At 47.7% G+C, this 18,333-nt stretch overlaps 1 protein-coding gene across 1 annotated transcript; it reads left to right on the top strand.

Annotated features, from left to right (window-relative positions):
• Positions 1–1,326: 1,326 nt before the first annotated feature.
• Positions 1,327–17,539, top strand: LOC309550672 (uncharacterized protein; the record flags this gene model as incomplete). Its single annotated transcript, XM_082251006.1, has 5 exons — positions 1,327–2,301; positions 14,126–14,193; positions 14,352–14,413; positions 16,232–16,422; positions 17,444–17,539. 5 exons carry the CDS (start codon positions 1,327–1,329, stop codon positions 17,537–17,539), a joined length of 1,392 nt encoding a protein of 463 aa, XP_082107132.1.
• Between the last annotated feature and the right edge of the window lie 794 nt (positions 17,540–18,333).

Genomic DNA, 18,333 nt, shown 5'->3' on the forward strand with positions numbered 1-18,333 from the left:
TGCGCATGCGCAGAAGAAATTTTTCGAGGTTTGGCAAAATTATAACAGAGAGCGGACAGCTGATTGAGAGGAGGCGGGGCTGAGGTGCGACGGAGGACACCGCCGTGTCATTGAAACATTACAGGGACGGAGGCACATATGCAGAGCTGAATAGAGGAGGCGGGATGGAGGTGCGGCCATGTAATAAATGCAGGGCTTAAGCGACTCCTTCTGTTTTATTATCTTTAGTAATTATCGTATTATTTATCCTTAGGATTTCATTACATTTAGTATTTCTTATTTTGTATTATAGAAATACTAAATGTTATTAAATCCTAAGGATAAATAATACGATAATTACTAAAGATAATAAAACAAGGAGTCGCTTGAGCCCTGCATCTATTACGGCCGCACCTCCGTCCCGCCTCCTCTATTCAGCTCTGCCGATGACGCGGCGGTGTCTTCCGTCCCACCTCAGCCCCGCCTTCTCTCAGTCAGCTGCCCGCTATGTGTTATAATTTTACCCAACCAAGATAATGTCTTGTGCGCATGCGCACTTGAGACTCCCATCACCGGAAGTGACGAGGTCCGATTTTTTCATGGGTCCGAGGAAATTTTAGAACACCGGCAGGAGAGAAGAGAATCCGCCCCGCCAGCAGAGGGCACTGTGCGGGAGAGAAGAGCGCGGCACAGCCCAGGAACCTTCCTCCCCGGGAACATGCTGACACTCAACACCGCGCATCCTAATGACGTCACCAGCCGGTGTTCCGTGAGAAAAACCTACCCGTGAGAAATGCCTACCCTGGTCACTTCCAGTGCACCTACGTCTTGCACGGAGGGAATGAAATGATCACGGCAGTGTGTGTAACGCGGTGATTACATTAAAACAGCTCGGCTGAAATATGAGTCATCTCCGCTCCTGTCCCTGGCACTTCCCTGATCTTGGCTAGTAAATATACAAGCGGCAGCGGGTGTATGAAAACATAAATCACGGAGCCGAGAGCCTCTTTTATATTTACTAACCAAGATCAGGGAAGTGACAGGGACAGGAGTGGAGATGACTCGTATTGCAGCACAGCTGTTTTAATGTAAACTCCGCGTTACACACACTGCCGTGATCATTTCATACCCTCCGTGCATGCGCAGTAGTCATCTCCTCATCTGTTCCATTACGTATCCGGGGCTGTGAGCATGCGCACTGCTGCGCTGCTCAGCTGTTCCTGACAGGAAGTGACGAGGGTAGGCATTTCTCACGGGGTAGGTAATTCTCACGGAACACCGGTTTGATCTTTCGCCAGAGCAGCGGTCACCGTGACGTCATTAGTATGCGCGGTGCTGAGTGTCAGCATGTTCCCGGGGAGGAAGGTTCCTCGGCTCTCCCGTACACCACCCTCTGCTGGCGGTGCGGACTCTCTTCTCTCCTGCCGGCTCCGCGTGCTCCCGGCTGTCAGTCACTCAGACTGCCCCAGAGGAGGGGGCAGGGAGGATGCCCCGGGGGCCCGGGAGGGAGCAGGGGCCCCGGGATCTGCCAGGGATTGGCTGCTCAGGAGATTATGGGGCAGATCTCTGTCTCCTCTGGACAGGGTCAGTAGGATGATCCCCCCTGAGCTCCTCTCCAAAGAGGTCCAGGATCTGCGGGGGCCGGAACTCTCCAGTCCATCGGGTGAGGGGCCCTTAGACCAGGTCCCGACTCTCCCATCCACTACAGAAAACACCTTCCATGTGAGACTGGAGGACGCCGGAGCTTCGGTACCTCAACAGGGCAAAGAGGTCCAGGATCTGTGGGGGCCAGAACTCTCCAGTCCACCAGGTGAGGGGCCCTTAGACCAGGTCCCCACTCTCCTATCATCTCCAGGAAGCCCCTTTCATGTAGACCTGGAGGACATTGGACCTTCGGCACCTCCACGGGGTAAAGAGGTTAGAGGAGAGTTTGGGAATTTGGCCCCACCACATGGTGAGGAGACCACAGAGAAGACCTCTCCATCACTACCCCCAACACCCCCTCTGGCCCCCACCCCCCTTCCCACCCCAGAAACAGATGGAGACCTCTCACCTCTGCAGGGGACACCGTTCAGTCCTGGGGACCTCCTGCTGGCGGAGTACAAGAAGAAACACCATTCCGTCTTCAAGAAGATGTTCCTCCTGAAACCTCACGGCAAACTCATCAGTAACTGGGGGGCCATCAACAACCAAGACATAATGGGCAAACTGCCAGGAAAGAGGCTCCAGACTTCTACCGGGCACAAACTCCTCTTCAGAAGACCCTCATTGGAGGAATATGTCAGATTCATGAAGAGGGGGCCCAATATTGCCTATCCGAAGGTATGGAGTAGCTGGGCCAACACCTCTCCATGAAGAAATGAAGATCTGTGAGGGATAATTTATATCGATGAGATAAGGAAATTATTATTTTTGCGGTGGTTAGGAGGGTCAGTAGACCAGCAGGGCAGTACAGTGGTTAGGGGGGTCAGTAGATGACAAACAGGACAGTATGGTGGTTAGGAGGGTCAGTAGATGACCAGTTGGACAGTATGGTGGTTAGGGGGGTCAGTAGATGACCAGCAGGACAGTACGGTGGTTAGGAGGGTCAGTAGATGACCAGCAGGACAGTATGGTGGTTAGGAGGGTCAGTAGATGACCAGCAAGGACAGTATGGTGGTTAGGAGGGTCATGGGCTGAGACCGAAAGAGCCCGTGGTGTACGTGCCCCTGGGGTGGCAGCCCAGGGGTGCCTCAATCTCACTGGTGAGGGGCAGCTCACCTGAGTTTTTGTGGCACCTTGGTCACTGCACCATCACACTTTTTCAGCACCTGCCTCTTGGGGTGGGCCTTTTGGCCAGCACCAGAGGAATTTTTTATTCCTGGCCGGGGGGCCTGCCAAGGTCTTGCACTTTGGCACTACCCAGCACTTCTCCACTTCCCTTTTCCCCACTCTGTTTTTTCTTTGTTGTGTGTTCACGTTTGTCCCTTTTTGGTTGTACTGTCACTTTGCACGACTAGTATGGCGTAGGTCCTCGGGCCTGCCCTGAAAGTCTTGGGAGGGGGTGGACATGGCCTTCTGGCTTAGCTTGCCCTCTCTCATGGGGTCTCCCTGTAACGCTCCTGCGTTTTTGTAATAGGCTGGATTTGCAGCTGCAAAATCTCCACTCAGTAGTCATGTAGAGATGTGTTGAATAACCAGATCCAACTCTCCAGGACTCATCACTGTGGGCCTGTCAGCTTCAACATACAGATATATACACACTCAATGAGATGTTCCTGGAGTGTTAGGATGTATATGATAGTATGAAGGTGATGTGCTGAAGGGACAGGTGTGAACAGTGACAGAGATGGTAAGCACTTGATAGGTTTGTTCAGGAGAGTAACAGATGGTATTAGGTGGAATGCAGATAGGTTAGTAATCGAGTATGGCAACAGGTGGTAAGGACAGCAGATGACAAATACAGGATAGACTAACCCAGTGCAAGGATAGATGGTTGTAGACTCAAGAGCTAGCAATCTATGTAGCAGTGCAGATGATAGAAGATAGTAGACTCAAGAGTAAGTAATCTATGTAACAGTGCAGATGATAGATGGTAGTAGACTCAAGAGCTAGCAATCTTATGTAACAGTGCAGATGGTAGATAGTAGTAGACTCAAGAGCTAGCAATCTTATGTAACAGTGCAGATGGTAGATAGTGTAAGTAGGTTATGGAGGATTCCCCTGTGGGGTACTTATCACTGGTAAAAGTTAGTAGTAGAGGGGTCCAGTAGAGAGGGAAAGATCCGGTAGCGAGATACAGGGATCAGTAGCGAGGTTCCGGTCTGCTCCAGGTAGATGTAACTAGCTGGAGGTTCCGACGGCAAGACAGGCTTGAAAGCATCAAGGCACATTGAACGAACGATGTGAGTGAGAACGCCGGCGGTTGAAATAGCCGCTCTGCGGCGCTCGGCGATGACATCATCGTTCTTAAAGGTGTATGCGTACCACCTAATAAGAAAGGTGGGACGCATATTTGAAGGAAAATATAATAATAAGGGTACCAGAGGTACCAGAATCTTACAGTACCCCCCCCCCTTAAAGCCGGCTCCGGAAGGCCTATAGCACAGGTTTCTCTGGGTATTTCGAGTGAAACCTTCGTATAAGTCTAGGTGCATGTACATCAGAAGTATCCAACCAGGTGTCGTCTTGGGGTCCATAGTTCTTCCATCTTATGAGGTACTGGAGTCTTCCTCTATGGATACGAGAATCCAAAATCTCCTTGATCTCATATTCTTCTCCGCCTTCAACTTGTATTGGAGGTGGAGGCAAGATGGTAGGCCTTATTCCTTGGTTAGGAACATGGGGCTTCAGTAGTGACACATGGAAGATAGGATGGATCTTGAGATCTGCTGGTAAGGTGAGCTGTACTGCAGCTTTTCCAATAAGTTTTTTATTTGGGAAGGGTCCCAAAAATAAAGGTCCAAGCTTTTTGCTAGGGATCTTTAATCTTAAGTTTTTTGTTGATAGCCAAACGAGGTCCCCAATAGCATACTGAGGAGAAGGTCTTCTACGAAGGTCGTAGTACCTTTTTTGTTGACTATGAGCGTGTGATATAGTGGTATTGAGTAAACCCAGAGAGTCTTTTATTTGGGTAAGATAGTCTGAGGCTACTGGATTACTTGACAGGGGCGGAGCCAGAGGGTTAGCTGGGGTGGCAACTGCCACCCCAGACGAAGTCCTTGCCACCCCTGTTGCCACCCCAGATCCTGGGCGGGTGCATGGCAGTGGAGGAATCACAGGGGATCACCGTACGGGAGCTGCGGAGGGAGGCGGATGGAGAGCTGGTAGGCAGAGGGAGGAAGGAGGAGCGGAGTAATCACAGGGGAGCGCCGATCCATCCATCCCATACCAAGACAGGAAGACCGGACAATCGTCCTGTATCTTACTTTGTGTCCTCCCACTTCTGGGTGATGTCATGAGGGAGGGACTAAGGAGAGAACCTCAAATACCCATTGGCTGGGGAGGCAGCAGGAGTCGGTGCAGCCTAAATCTTGCAGGCTGCACCGCCTCCTGCTACTTACACAGCCAATGGGTGCATCGGAAGCGCTGTCTGTCAATCACATGCCTTAAATCTTCATCCTGATTCCCGCGGTCTTCCTGTCTTTGTGTGGGATGGATCAGCTCTGGAAGGAGTTCCTGGGCAGCCTGCAGTGACTGAGGTGAGGGACGGTTTTGCCCAAGTAGTAGAAGCGCCTGTTCCTGTACAGTCTATGCTCCTTACCAAAAATGTTTCCCCCTTTAACAAGTCATTCTAATGTCACCCATATTCTGGCCCTTTTACCAGAGTGAAAGTACCCTAACACCTGTGCAGCATTAGTGTCAGCTTACTGTCATTCACCCTGTTTAAAAGGACAGGAATATGGGTGGCATTACAATGATTTATTAAAGGGGCAAAATTATTTATAATAATTCTCCTAAATCCTGCTTTTTTCTTTTTTTTTAGCAGAGTGGCAGAATTTTTATGGGGCTAATAAGCCACAACAGCAAGCCACGTGTTTGGCTTATGGTTGTGGCATGGCCCCATTGACCTGGATAGCCAAATTTCACATAGGTTTAACATAAACCATTGCGGCTGTGGCACATGTAGAGGGGTTCCAGTTGGGATCTAGACTTCGAGTTGCCTGTTTTTACCATCCCCTGACCGCTCAGAAAAAAGTCTTAAATGGGCAAAATTATCTGAAAAAACTGACCCTCTAGCTTCTTCAGCTCCCCCTTAATGACCAGACCATTTTCTGCGATACGGCACTGCATTGCTTTAACTGACAATTGTGAGGTTGTGCGACGCTGTACCCAAATAAAACTGATGTATTTTTTTCCCACAAATAGACATTTCTTTTGGTTTTATTTGATCACCTCTGCAGTTTTTATATTTTGCGCTATAAACATAAAATATTCTACTTTCTGCTATAAAACATTGAACACTTTGTATATTGACCCCCCATAATAATACCTTGCCACCCTTTTGCCACCCCTGTTTTAAAAGTCTAGCTCCGCCACTGTTACTTGATGGCAGAATGCGTGGTGGAAAAAGAGTGGGATGAAACCCATAATTCAAGTAGAACGGACTTTGCTTAGTAGTACTGTGGGTTGCGTTGTTGTAAGCAAATTCCGCCAAAGGGAGGAGATCCAACCAATCATCCTGTAGGTATGATGTGTAGCAACGTAGATATTGCTCAATGCACTGGTTGACTCTTTCAGTCTGTCCGTTGGTCTGAGGATTGTAGGGTGAAGTGAGCTTTCGCTCAATCCTTAATATTTGACAAAGTGCTTGCCAAAATTTAGAGATGAACTGTGAACCACGGTCGGACAACAGAGTCTTTGGAATTCCATGCAACTTGAACACATGTTTCATCAATAGTTCCGCTGTTTGTTTAGACGAAGGTAGTCTACAGATAGCAATGAAATGTGATGTGCCATCTTTGTCAAGTGGTCCACTGACACTAGAATGGTATTAAATCCTTTAGAAGGTGGTAGTTCTACTATAAAGTCTAAGGATACAACTTCCCATGGAACCTGGGGTATTGGTAGACTGCAGAGTAGACCAGATGGTTTTGTAGTGTCAATTTTGGACCTTGCGCAGATGTCACATGAAGAAACGAATTTTTGTACAGACGTCTTCATATCAGGCCACCAAAACTGCCTGGTAAGCAAATTAAGGGTTTTCGTCATACCCATATGTCCTGCCATGGGCACATCATGTGACAACTCCAAGATCTTGGTGCGCATAGTAGGGGGTATGTAGAGTTTGTCGTTGTAATAGAGGAAGCCTTCTGCATCAGTAGTTAGTTGTGGTGGAGGTGAATCCAATCCTATACTGTGCAAAATCTCTTCCTTCAAGGAACGGACAACACCAATAATACGTTCATAGGGTATTATGGGAATGGAAGGGATTTCGGCGCAGTTATCTTCGATTAATCGTGATAGCGCATCCGCTTTTTTATTTTTGTCTGCAGGAGTGTAGGTCACTAGGAAGTTGAATCCTAGGAAGAATATTGACCATCGTACCTGCCGGTGGGAGAGAGTTTTGTTAGTCTGGAGGTATTGAAGGTTTTTATGATCTGTATATATGAGTATTGGTAACCGGGTACCTTCGAGTAGATGTCGCCAATTCTCCAGTGCCAGTTTTATGGCAAGCAACTCCTTTTCACCCACTGGGTAGTTCACCTCTGGGCTGCTTAGTGATTTTGAAAAGAAAGCAACTGGGTGGAGTGGTGAAGTATTTGTTGGTCGTTGGGAGAGAACTGCTCCTACTGCCATATTTGACGCATCTACCTCCAGAATATATTTGAGGGATGGGTCTGGATGGCGTAGTATGGGAGAAGAAGTAAAGCTTGATTTTAACAAACAGAAAGCTTGATTCGCTTCTTCTGACCATTTGAATGGTTTCTTTATACTTGTCAGTTGTGTGAGGGGTCTCACAATAGCGGAGAAGTTCTTGATGAACTTCCTATAGAAGTTAGAGAATCCAAGAAATCGCTGTAATGCCTTACGAGTTGTTGGTATAGGCCAGTCCAGAATACAGGATATCTTGCTCATATCCATCTTAATTCCAGTTTTGGATATGATGTATCCTAGAAATAATATTTCTTCCTTATGAAATAGGCATTTTTTTAAATTCACGTATAGATTGTGTGAGAGTAATCTGGACAACACAAGTCTTACATGTTTTATGTGTTCAGGCATAGATCGAGAATAGATAAGTATATCGTCTAGGTATACTACAACTCAGACATCAAGTAAGTCTCTAAAGATGTCGTTTATGAACCTTTGGAAGGCTGCGGGAGCATTACACAACCCGAATGGCATCACAAGATATTCGAATAATCTGTATCTGGTTCTGAATGCTGTTTTCCACTCATCTCCGTCACGGATTCGGATTAGGTTGTGTAACGGATCTTTGTACCCCAGCTGGGCACATCCGCCGGAACTGTGTCTCCTGTCCTCCAAACGCACCCACAGCCTGCAGAGAAGCCATATCCAGCCCGTAACCCCTCAATCACGAGACAATCCACACAGGTGTTGAGGGTTAAACATGCAGAGCTTAAACTGTTTATTACATTCCAAGACAACAGTTTTACATACAGTTAGGGAAACTCCCCTTAGCCTTTCCACAGAAGGGGGGGAAGGGAACCAACCAATGAGAACTGAACATTTGTACATTTGAAACATGCAGTCTTAATACACACCCCCTGCGGAGAGATGTCTCCAACTCAGACCATTGTCTGCCATGAATCCACACACTTAGACACAGAAACAGGAGGGGGGGGGATGGGTTGTAACATTACATTACATTAACTCAATGCCATGAGTCAGTTGTTCAGAGGATGAATAAAGGGAAAATAAAATGCAATGTCCCAAACTCATAAGAAAATGACACAAAGGGGTTTACAATCCAGGGACAGGGTGATCCGTCACCCATAGTGACGGCTAGTACCGTCACAGGTTGTATGCCCCTTTCAGGTCTAATTTAGAGAAGCAAGTAGCCCCACGCACTTGTTCAATGAGTTCTGGGATGAGCGGCAAAGGATAGCGATCCTTTATCGTAATCGTGTTTAATTGCCTATAATCGATAATAGGCCTAAGACTGGAATCCTTATTGCGGACAAAGAAAAGTCCTGCAGCAGTGGAAGAAGTAGAGGGTCTGATGAACCCTTTTTTCAAATTCTCATCCAAGTATTCCTTGAGATGAGAAAGTTCATCCTGTGAAAGGGGATAAACATGACCGAAAGGCAATTTGCTGTTAGGGAGTAGATCGATCGTGCAATCATAATCCCTGTGGGGAGGCAACACTTGAGCATTTTTCTCAAGGAATACTTCGGACAGATCCTGATAGCATAGTGGTGCAATCTCATCTGACACCACAGACAGGATCTTTCCATAAGATGGGAGGTTACACGTATTCTTACAATAGTGAGAAGGGAAAGCCAAAGTCCGTTTTTTCCAATCTATGATTGGTTGGTGTGTGTGTAACCAGGGAAGTCCCAAAATAATGGAAAAATGGGGTGAGGATAATATATCAAAAGTGATGGTCTCCACATGAGACTCGTTGGCAGTGGCAAGGAGTGCCTGTGTCTGGTTGGTGATTGGTCCAGAAGACAGTGGAATACCGTTGATGAAACTAACAGAGACAGGTTTAGGTTTTGAAATAATAGGTATTTTATTTAAGGTAACAAAACGTGTATCAATATAATTTCCACAAGATCCAGTGTCGACCATAGCCTTGGTGGTGATCCTAGTCTGGTCCCTCTGTAATATTAAATGAACAAAAAGATAGGGGTTAGAAAAGGAAGTCGTTAATCCTCCTAGCAAGACATGTGAACACTCACCCTCTTTTTTGCGGACAAGGGGACAGACGCTTATCAAATGATCCGGACCGGAGATGCGCAGTGCATGCAGAGATTTCTGGATCTTCTTCTGGCTGGTTCAGTAGTTGATAAAGGTGGGCGGATGGTTCCTACCTCCATGGGAGTAGGGTCAACGGTCGAAATCCGAGAAGGACTAGATAATGGCATTCCCATTTTTTCAGCCCTTCTTTCTTGCAGTCGTCTGTCGATGTTGATACTAAGTTGTATCAAGGCATCCAAGGTGCCAGGTAATTCCGCTCGGGCGAGCTCGTCTTTAACAGCTTCTGATAACCCGAGTCTGAATTGAGTTCGCAGAGATATATCATTCCACCCTGAATCAAGGGTCCATCTTTTGAACTATGCTACAAAGTCTTCTACAGGTCTCCTTCCTTGTTTTAAAGCCCTCAATTGAATATCAGCAGTACTCTGCCTATTGGGGTCTTCATATAAACTAGCAAGTTCTGCTAGGAATAAGGAATAGGTATTAAGAATCTGATCATTTTTCTCGAAGAGAGAGTCTGCCCAAGCCCGGGGATCACCCGTTAAGTATGAAATAACGGTACAGACTTTAATTCGATCAGTAGGGTATGTACGAGGTTTTAACAAAAAAAGCAGTTGACATGCGTTTTTGAATTCACGAAATTTTTTCCGATCACCAGTAAACACTAGAGGAGGGTTTATTTTAGGTTCAGGGGGTTGAACAGCAGTAAGCCGTGAGAGACGGGTTACCTGCTGCATCAGAGTATGATTCTCTTCTTTTACTTCAGTGAGAGCTAGTATTAACGCATTTACTTGTTGTGTTAATTGTGTCACTTGAGTGGGTAATTCTGCTGAATCCATTTTTTTTTTCGGGTTCGTTCAATCTGTAACGCTCCTGCGTTTTTGTAGTAGGCTGGATTTGCAGCTGCAAAATCTCCACTCAGTAGTCATGTAGAGATGTGTTGAATAACCAGATCCAACTCTCCAGGACTCATCACTGTGGGCCTGTCAGCTTCAACATACAGATATATACACACTCAATGAGATGTTCCTGGAGTGTAAGGATGTATATGATAGTATGAAGGTGATGTGCTGAAGGGACAGGTGTGAACAGTGACAGAGATGGTAAGCACTTGATAGGTTTGTTCAGGAGAGTAACAGATGGTATTAGGTGGAATGCAGATAGGTTAGTAATCGAGTATGGCAACAGGTGGTAAGGACAGCAGATGACAAATACAGGATAGACTAACCCAGTGCAAGGATAGATGGTAGTAGACTCAAGAGCTAGCAATCTATGTAGCAGTGCAGATGATAGAAGATAGTAGACTCAAGAGTAAGTAATCTATGTAACAGTGCAGATGATAGATGGTAGTAGACTCAAGAGCTAGCAATCTTATGTAACAGTGCAGATGGTAGATAGTAGTAGACTCAAGAGCTAGCAATCTTATGTAACAGTGCAGATGGTAGATAGTGTAAGTAGGTTATGGAGGATTCCCCTGTGGGGTACTTATCACTGGTAAAAGTTAGTAGTAGAGGGGTCCAGTAGAGAGGGAAAGATCCGGTAGCGAGATACAGGGATCAGTAGCGAGGTTCCGGTCTGCTCCAGGTAGATGTAACTAGCTGGAGGTTCCGACGGCAAGACAGGCTTGAAAGCATCAAGGTACATTGAACGAACGATGTGAGTGAGAACGCCGGCGGTTGAAATAGCCGCTCTGCGGCGCTCGGCGATGACATCATCGTTCTTAAAGGTGTATGCGTACCACCTAATAAGAAAGGTGGGACGCATATTTGAAGGAAAATATAATAATAAGGGTACCAGAGGTACCAGAATCTTACACTCCCTTCGGGGGAGCCCCACCTAGTACTTGGGGTGGGCTGTTTAGGCAGTCCCCCTGGAGAACGGGGTCTGCCTGGCTTCGGCTGGGAGGACCTAAGTGAGTACCTCAGTCCCGTCAGGAGCTTCGCGCCCGGGGGATCAGGGTCTAGGCCCTTCCTCTTCGTAGGAGGGCCATATGTACGCCTTGTGCACTTTTTGTGTGTCCCACGTTTGCGTGTGTGCACTTTTTTATGCACCGGGTGTTAAGTCTTTTGAGTGTGTTTCACACACCACGGGCTTTAAAAGAAAAAAAAAAGGAGGGTCAGTAGATTACCAGCAGGACAGTATGGTGGTTAGGAGGGTCAGTAGATGACCAGCAGGACAGAATGGTGGTTAGGAGGGTCAGTAGATGACCAGCAGGACAATATGGTGGTTAGGAGGGTCAGTAGATGACCAGCAGGAGAATATGGTGGTTAGGAGGGTCTGTAGATGACCAGCAGGACAGAATGGTGGTTAGGAGGGTCTGTAGATGACCAGCAGGACAGAATGGTGGTTAGGAGGGTCAGTAGATGACCAGCGGGACAGTACGGTGTTTAGGAGGGTCTTTAGATGACCAGCAGGACAGAATGGTGGTAAGGAGGGTCAGTAGATGACCAGCAGGACAGTATGGTGGTTTGGAGGATTTGTAGATGACCAGCAGGACAGTATGGTGGTTAGGAGGGTCTGTAGATGACCAGCGGGGCAGTACAGTGGTTAGAAGGGTCTGTAGGTGACCAGCAAGACAGTTGGTGGTTAGGAGGGTCAGTAGATAATCAGCAAGGCAGTATGGTGATTAGGAGGGTCAGTAGATGACCAGCAGAACAGTATGGTGATTAGGAGGGTCAGTAGATGACCAGCAGGACAGTATGGTGGCTAGTAGGGTCTGTAGATGACCAGCAGGACAGTATGGTGATTAGGAGGGTCAGTAGATGACCAGCAGGACAGTACGGTGGTTAGTAGGGTCTGTAGATGACCAGAAGGACAGTATGGTGATTAGGAGGGTCAGTAGATGACCAGCAGGACAGTATGGTGATTAGGAGGGTCTGTAGATGACCAGAAGGGCAGGATGGTGATTAGGAGGGTCAGTAGATGACCAGCAGGACAGTATGGTGGTTTGGAGGGTCAGTAAATGACCAGCAGGACAGTATAGTGGTTAGGAGGGTCAGTAGATGACCTGCAGGACATTACGGTGGTTAGGAGGGTCTCTAGTTGACTAGCAGGGCAGGATGGTGAGTAACTGAGTCAGTAAGATGGACAGTATGGTGGTTAGTTTAACCATGCAGCAGTTGGGTCCTTGAGTGCAGGGGCCTTATCTGCATGGAGTTTGTATGGCCTTACCTTAGGTGCTCTGGTTTGCTCCTAAAAAAAATACTAATTGGCTTTCATCCAAAACTGTCCATGGTTGGTTGGTGTGTCAGTCGAATGGTGGTGGGACATTGGATCTTCCCAGCCAATCACAAATGTCCCCCCAAGATAAAACCAGCGTTGGTGTCTTCCCAGGCTATGGTCCCTGCCCACCTGATGATCCTGCCTGTAACACACTTCCTGTCCTAGAGTTACAACCCTACACCCTACATAATCCTACAGGCTTTCTCCTCAGCCAAGCTATGTGCATCTATTGACACACACAGTACGGCTCAGCCCACCCCCCCTCCCCCCACACACACACACACACTCCCTCCTCACAGGATGTGATGGACATCAGCAGGAGCCAGTGACTTCTGCTGCTTCTTCTGTGAGCTGAGAGAGCGTAGAGAGCCGCTGCAGATGGGCACAGTGCCAATCCTAATACCGGGCACCCCTTCCTGCCCAGACCAGATTTCAGCTCTGTCACACTTTGAATGACAATTACGCAGTCATGCAACACTGAACCCAGATGACATTGTTATCATTTTGTCACACAAATAGAGCTTCCTCACTGCAGTAAAACCTTGGATTGGCAGGAATTTGGTCTGAGAGCATTTTGTAAGACAAGCAAAATGTTTCTATAAATTGTGATTTGATAAAGAAGCGATGTGCCCCCTACAGGAGTAGGACACTAGGCATGAAATAACTTGGCTCCGCCTATGGGCGGTCCTAGGGAGTATACTTCCTCCCCCTGCTATAGGCACTCATTTTTTTCTGCCTAATCAAGAGTAAGGATCTCCTTCCTTGCTGGGATTTCTGGTCCTGACAATTTTTTTTTTTCTTTTTAGATAGAATTTGTTTTCCTTTGAGATCTGCAATCATCTGCCGGACTGGGGGATGGGCTGGATAATCTAGATCCAGTGTTTACCCCAGTCTGACCAGCGAATGTGCGCAGACCTCAGCTCCGCGCTAGGTCGGCCGTGACATAGTCCCACCAGACGGGGACTGGCCTGCGAGTTAAACGCCTCGTGAGGTCGCATATGTCGGTAGAAATCAATTTATTCTGTGCTTGCCATTGGGATTAGCTGTGATTGGCCACAGATAATCACATGGTACAGATGTGTGGCTGGCCCTGTCTGTACCATGTGATCACTGTGACCAATCACAGAGATCAGCACAATAGTAAACAATGAATGGAAGCCATCCATTGTGTAAAATTGTCATGTGACCTGCTGTGATTGATCATAGCGGTCACATGGTACCAGCAGTGGGCGGGTACACTGATCAGTCATCCGCTTTGTTTGGTGGACACAGCGGGTGACGGATCACACCACAGGGGGTGCCCGGGTATGGGGGAGCAAGTGACCCCTCCCATGATGCAATGCCTGGGTATAGGGGAGCATGTGACCCCTCCCATGATGCAATGCCTGGGTATGGGGGAGCATGTGACCCCTCCCATGATGCAATGCCCGGGTATGGGGGAGCATGTGACCCCCTCCCATGATGGAATGCCCGGCTATGGGGGGGCTTGTGACCCCTCCCATGATGCAATGCCCGGGTATGACTGGACAATGGTCAGAATTGCACCTTTTCCTATTAGGACTTCACCAACCTTGTGTGGGCCCCAACACCACCCAATATGGACCTTACACAGGGTTTACCGACATGGTAAGGGAGCAGCAGGTGAGCACAGAAAAGGGGGGTATAGGATTCCTGAATAAAGGTGATGGTTATCTGGGGTGTCACGGTCTGTTAGATTACTAACATAATCTTCCCTATAACAGGACATGGCCACCATGATTGATGGTGATGGACGTCAGTCCCAGGGATGTTGTCCTGGAAGCCGGTTCCGGTTCTGGAGTGTTCAGCCTATTTTTGTCTCGTGCTGGTAAATGTGATTGGCTGTTATTCTGTCACCAATCCTAACCCCTTCATGCCGATGAAACATATATACTGTATATGCCGCCTCACGGAAGTGGGCTTTTTCCCATGGGGCTGCATATATATATATATATATATATATGTATCTCCCTTTGTGCGGTGCTCTGAGCACAGAGACTGGGGTCTCACCGAGGGCCCCGTATTAATGATCGGGACCAGGATCTCCTGATTCCATGTCGCCTGATCACTGGCTAGCCTCTGATTGGCTACCGCAGTGATCAGTTTCTATAAAGCCCGCCCCTGTGTTTTTCTCTCTCTGTGAATGGAGAGGAAAGATACAATGTATCCTTCTGTTTCCATGCAGAAAGAAAGAGAGAAAAAAATGAATAAAATAAAGAAAAATTCCGTAGATGAAGGTTTGATCTCGGTCAGTGTCAGGGTTAGTGTTTGGGTCATGTAAGAGTCAGAGGTCAGGGGTCGGTATATTTCAGGCAGGATTTTTTCTTTTTTTTTTATCCACTTGCCTACCGGGCACTCCCCTCCCCCTTCCCGCCCAGGCCAATTCTCAACTTTCAGCGCTGTCACACTTTGAATGACAATTGCGCAGTCATACAACATTGTACCCAAATTACATTTTTATCATTTTTTTTCACACAAATAGAGCTTTCTTTTGGTGGTATTTATCACTGCTGGGTTTTTTTTTATTTTTTATTTAGAAAAAATCCAAAAATTTGTGGAACTTTAGCAGAGAAACAGCCCCAAAGCATCATGTTTCCACCTCCGTGCTTGACTGCAGCCTCATCAGTGCCCACCAGTGCAGCCTCATCAGTGCCTGTCAGTGCAGCTTCATCAGTGGCTGTCAGTGCAGCCTCATCAGTGCCCATCAGTGCAGCCTTATCAGTGCCCACCAGTGCAGCCTCATCAGTGCCCACCAGTGAAGCCTAATCAGTGCCTGTCAGTACAGCCTCATCAGTGCCTGTCAGTGCAGCCTCATCATTGCCCATCTGTGCAGCCTTATCAGTGCCCATCAGTGCAGCCTTATCAGTGCCCATCAGTGCAGCCTTATCAGTGCCTGTCAGTGCAGCCTCATCAGTGCCCACCAGTGCAGCCTCATCAGTGCCCATCAGTGCAGCCCCCACCAATGCAGCCTCACCCGTGTCCATCATTGAAGGAGAAAATTTACTTTATGGCCGGTATTGGGAAGGGGGGGGGGGTGCCCAGTGTTAGGGGGGGGTAATAGAAAATGTGGAACCGCACACAGGATAGATGAAAGCAAAAGTTTTTCTTTATTCCTCAAAATTCGTAGACAGACAGACAGTGTAGGGAACAGGGGGGGTGCCTGGTATTGAAGGGGTTAAAGTGTTTGCAAAAACAGTCCTGGTAGGGAAGGTAAGGACCTCATTACCTTTCTGTGTGTGGATTTTGCACATTCCCCCCGTTGTAGATTTGATCCCCCATTTTAGATCCCCCCGTTTTAGATCCCCCCGTTGTAGATCACCCCCATTGTAGATACCCCCCATTTTAGATCCCTCCATTGTAGACCCCCTTCTTGTAGATCTCCCGTTGTAGATCCACCGTTGTAGATCCACCGTTGTAGAACCCCCCCATTGTAGACCCCCTCATTGTAGATCCCTTGTTGTAGATCAGCCCATTGTAGATCCCCTGTTGTAGATCCCCCATTGTAGATCCCCTGTTGTAGATCCCCCCATTGTAGATCCCCTGTTGTAGATCCCCCATTGTAGATCTCACTTTGCTCTCCTGTGTCTGGGAAGATAATGATCTCTCTGTTCTCTCTTATATATCTTCTCATGGTGATGCCCCCCAGTGGGATTGGACGGCGCCGTGTACAGCTTCAAAGTGCGTGCCGACCACCATGAAGTCGCAAAGAGGATCTTTTCCTATTGGAGGAAGGCGTGGCAGATTCGCAGCAGTTGGGCGTGGCCGGATAATGTGCGTTTCATCAACAAGAGTATCACAGACGCCTTTCCTGACATTAAATCGGTGGCCTTCGATGCGGTGAGTGTCACATTCTCTCCACACTAATCAGCTTAGAAAACTTCCACCAATCACAGAAATGTGGGCGGACATTTATTTTTATTTCTTACCGACCGCCAATCACGGCAGTGAGGCTCCGCTGCGCTGAATCATGTACATGTGCGTGACCCAGCACTCCCGGGTAGGGGGCACGCGCCCCCTGCTGTGCTGCCATTCACCTCAGCACAAGCCAATCAGCGGATCCCAGCCAATGATTTATGTCTGGAACCCGCCCATCGCATGAGCCAATGACAGAAGAGAGCTCTGTGTAGGTAAACAACACAGAGCTCTCAACCCACTTCCTCCCCCTGGAAGATTTACCCCCCTTCATGACCAGGCCATTTTTTGCGATTCAGCACTGCGTTGCTTTAACTGACAATTACGCAGTCGTGCGACGCTGTACCTAAATAAAATTGATGTCCTTGTTTTTCCACAAATAGAGATTTCTTTTGGTGGTATTTGATCACCTCTATGATTTTTATCTTTTGCGCTATAAACAAAATGCCGCAGTATATCTGCATGGGGCGGTCACTAAGCGATTGAATTATAAACGGTCAGATAGCGCTTATTCCATAGTTTTCGGTTTTCCAAGCATAAGGTGCGTCCTCCATCCGGATCTCTCCGCCAGCATTAGATGGTTGCCAAAAAATAAAAATGATGCCTGCCCATAGTGAAGTGTTTAAAAAATATAAATGTATAAACAGGACTTAGACACAGCAGTTTATATAAATCTATGTGAATGGGCACAGCAACAATGCATATAGCAAGCTAAAAACCGGCTCTACAGCCACACATACCAAATAATTACACCTTCCAGTGTAGCAGGCTGAAATACCCGCGCCTAGGCTCCGGTTGGCAGGTATGCGTGATGACGTCACGTCATAGCAACGTCCTACGTGTTTCGTCTGAAATGACGTCGGTGTTGGGGGGGGGCAGGCTGAACTCTTTCATTTTGATGATTCATGGCTTCCCTAAGCTGCTCTATTCCTTGTCTTTTCTGTAGGCTGCACTGGACATGTTGAACCCACAAGTGGCTCTTCCAGTAATAATGGGGAACCTCAAGCCGGGAGCCGTTTGTGCCGCGTACCTCGCTAAGTAAGTCCATGAAGGTTTTCTGTTACTTCTGAAACATGCAGACATAACATCTCATCAATCAGCCCCTCTTTCTTGCCTATGTTATACTCATCCTTTGGCTTCAATGCTTTCTGAGTCATCAGCCCAGAGAATGTATGGATAGGGAGATCTGATTTCACTCACTGCTTGTAGAACATTTTGGAGATAGATAGCCAGGTGAAGAGCGATGCTTCCTGTATAATTCCGGCACCGTCCTGTCACAGGCGGAGTGATATCAAATGCACCCAACCCCCGCCTGTGAGAGGAGAGATACAGGAAACATCCGCTCTGCATCCTTCCTCCAGCACCGCTGGAGGAGCCAGCATTTCCCACCAGCAGTACCAGCCAGCATTTCCCACCAGCAGTACCAGCCAGCTGTACCAGCCAGCATTTCCCGCCATCAGTACCCACCAGCAGTACCTACCAGCAGTACCCACCAGCATTACCCACCAGCAGTACCCACCAGCATTACCCACCATCAGTACCCACCAGCAGTACCCACCAGCAGTACCCACCAGTAGTACCTACCAGCATTACCCACCAGCAGTACCCGCCAGCAGTACCAGTAATGAGTACCCGCCAGCAGTACCCGCTTTATTCTGTATAACAGAGAAGAAAAAGTCTTCAGGTTGGCACAACTTAAGACACAAAATAATTTTTAATTTTTAAACCTAAAATAGTTTTTTCTGTTCTGTTTCTTTTTGGAAGCCGCATCCCATCATTTTCCTGCCCTATCAGTACAGAATCATCCGTATGGATAGGCGTATCAGGAAGGAATGC

The sequence above is a fragment of the Pelophylax lessonae genome (genome assembly GCF_965119305.1).
Source record: "Pelophylax lessonae genome assembly, chromosome: 3".
Lineage (NCBI taxonomy): Eukaryota > Metazoa > Chordata > Amphibia > Anura > Ranidae > Pelophylax > Pelophylax lessonae.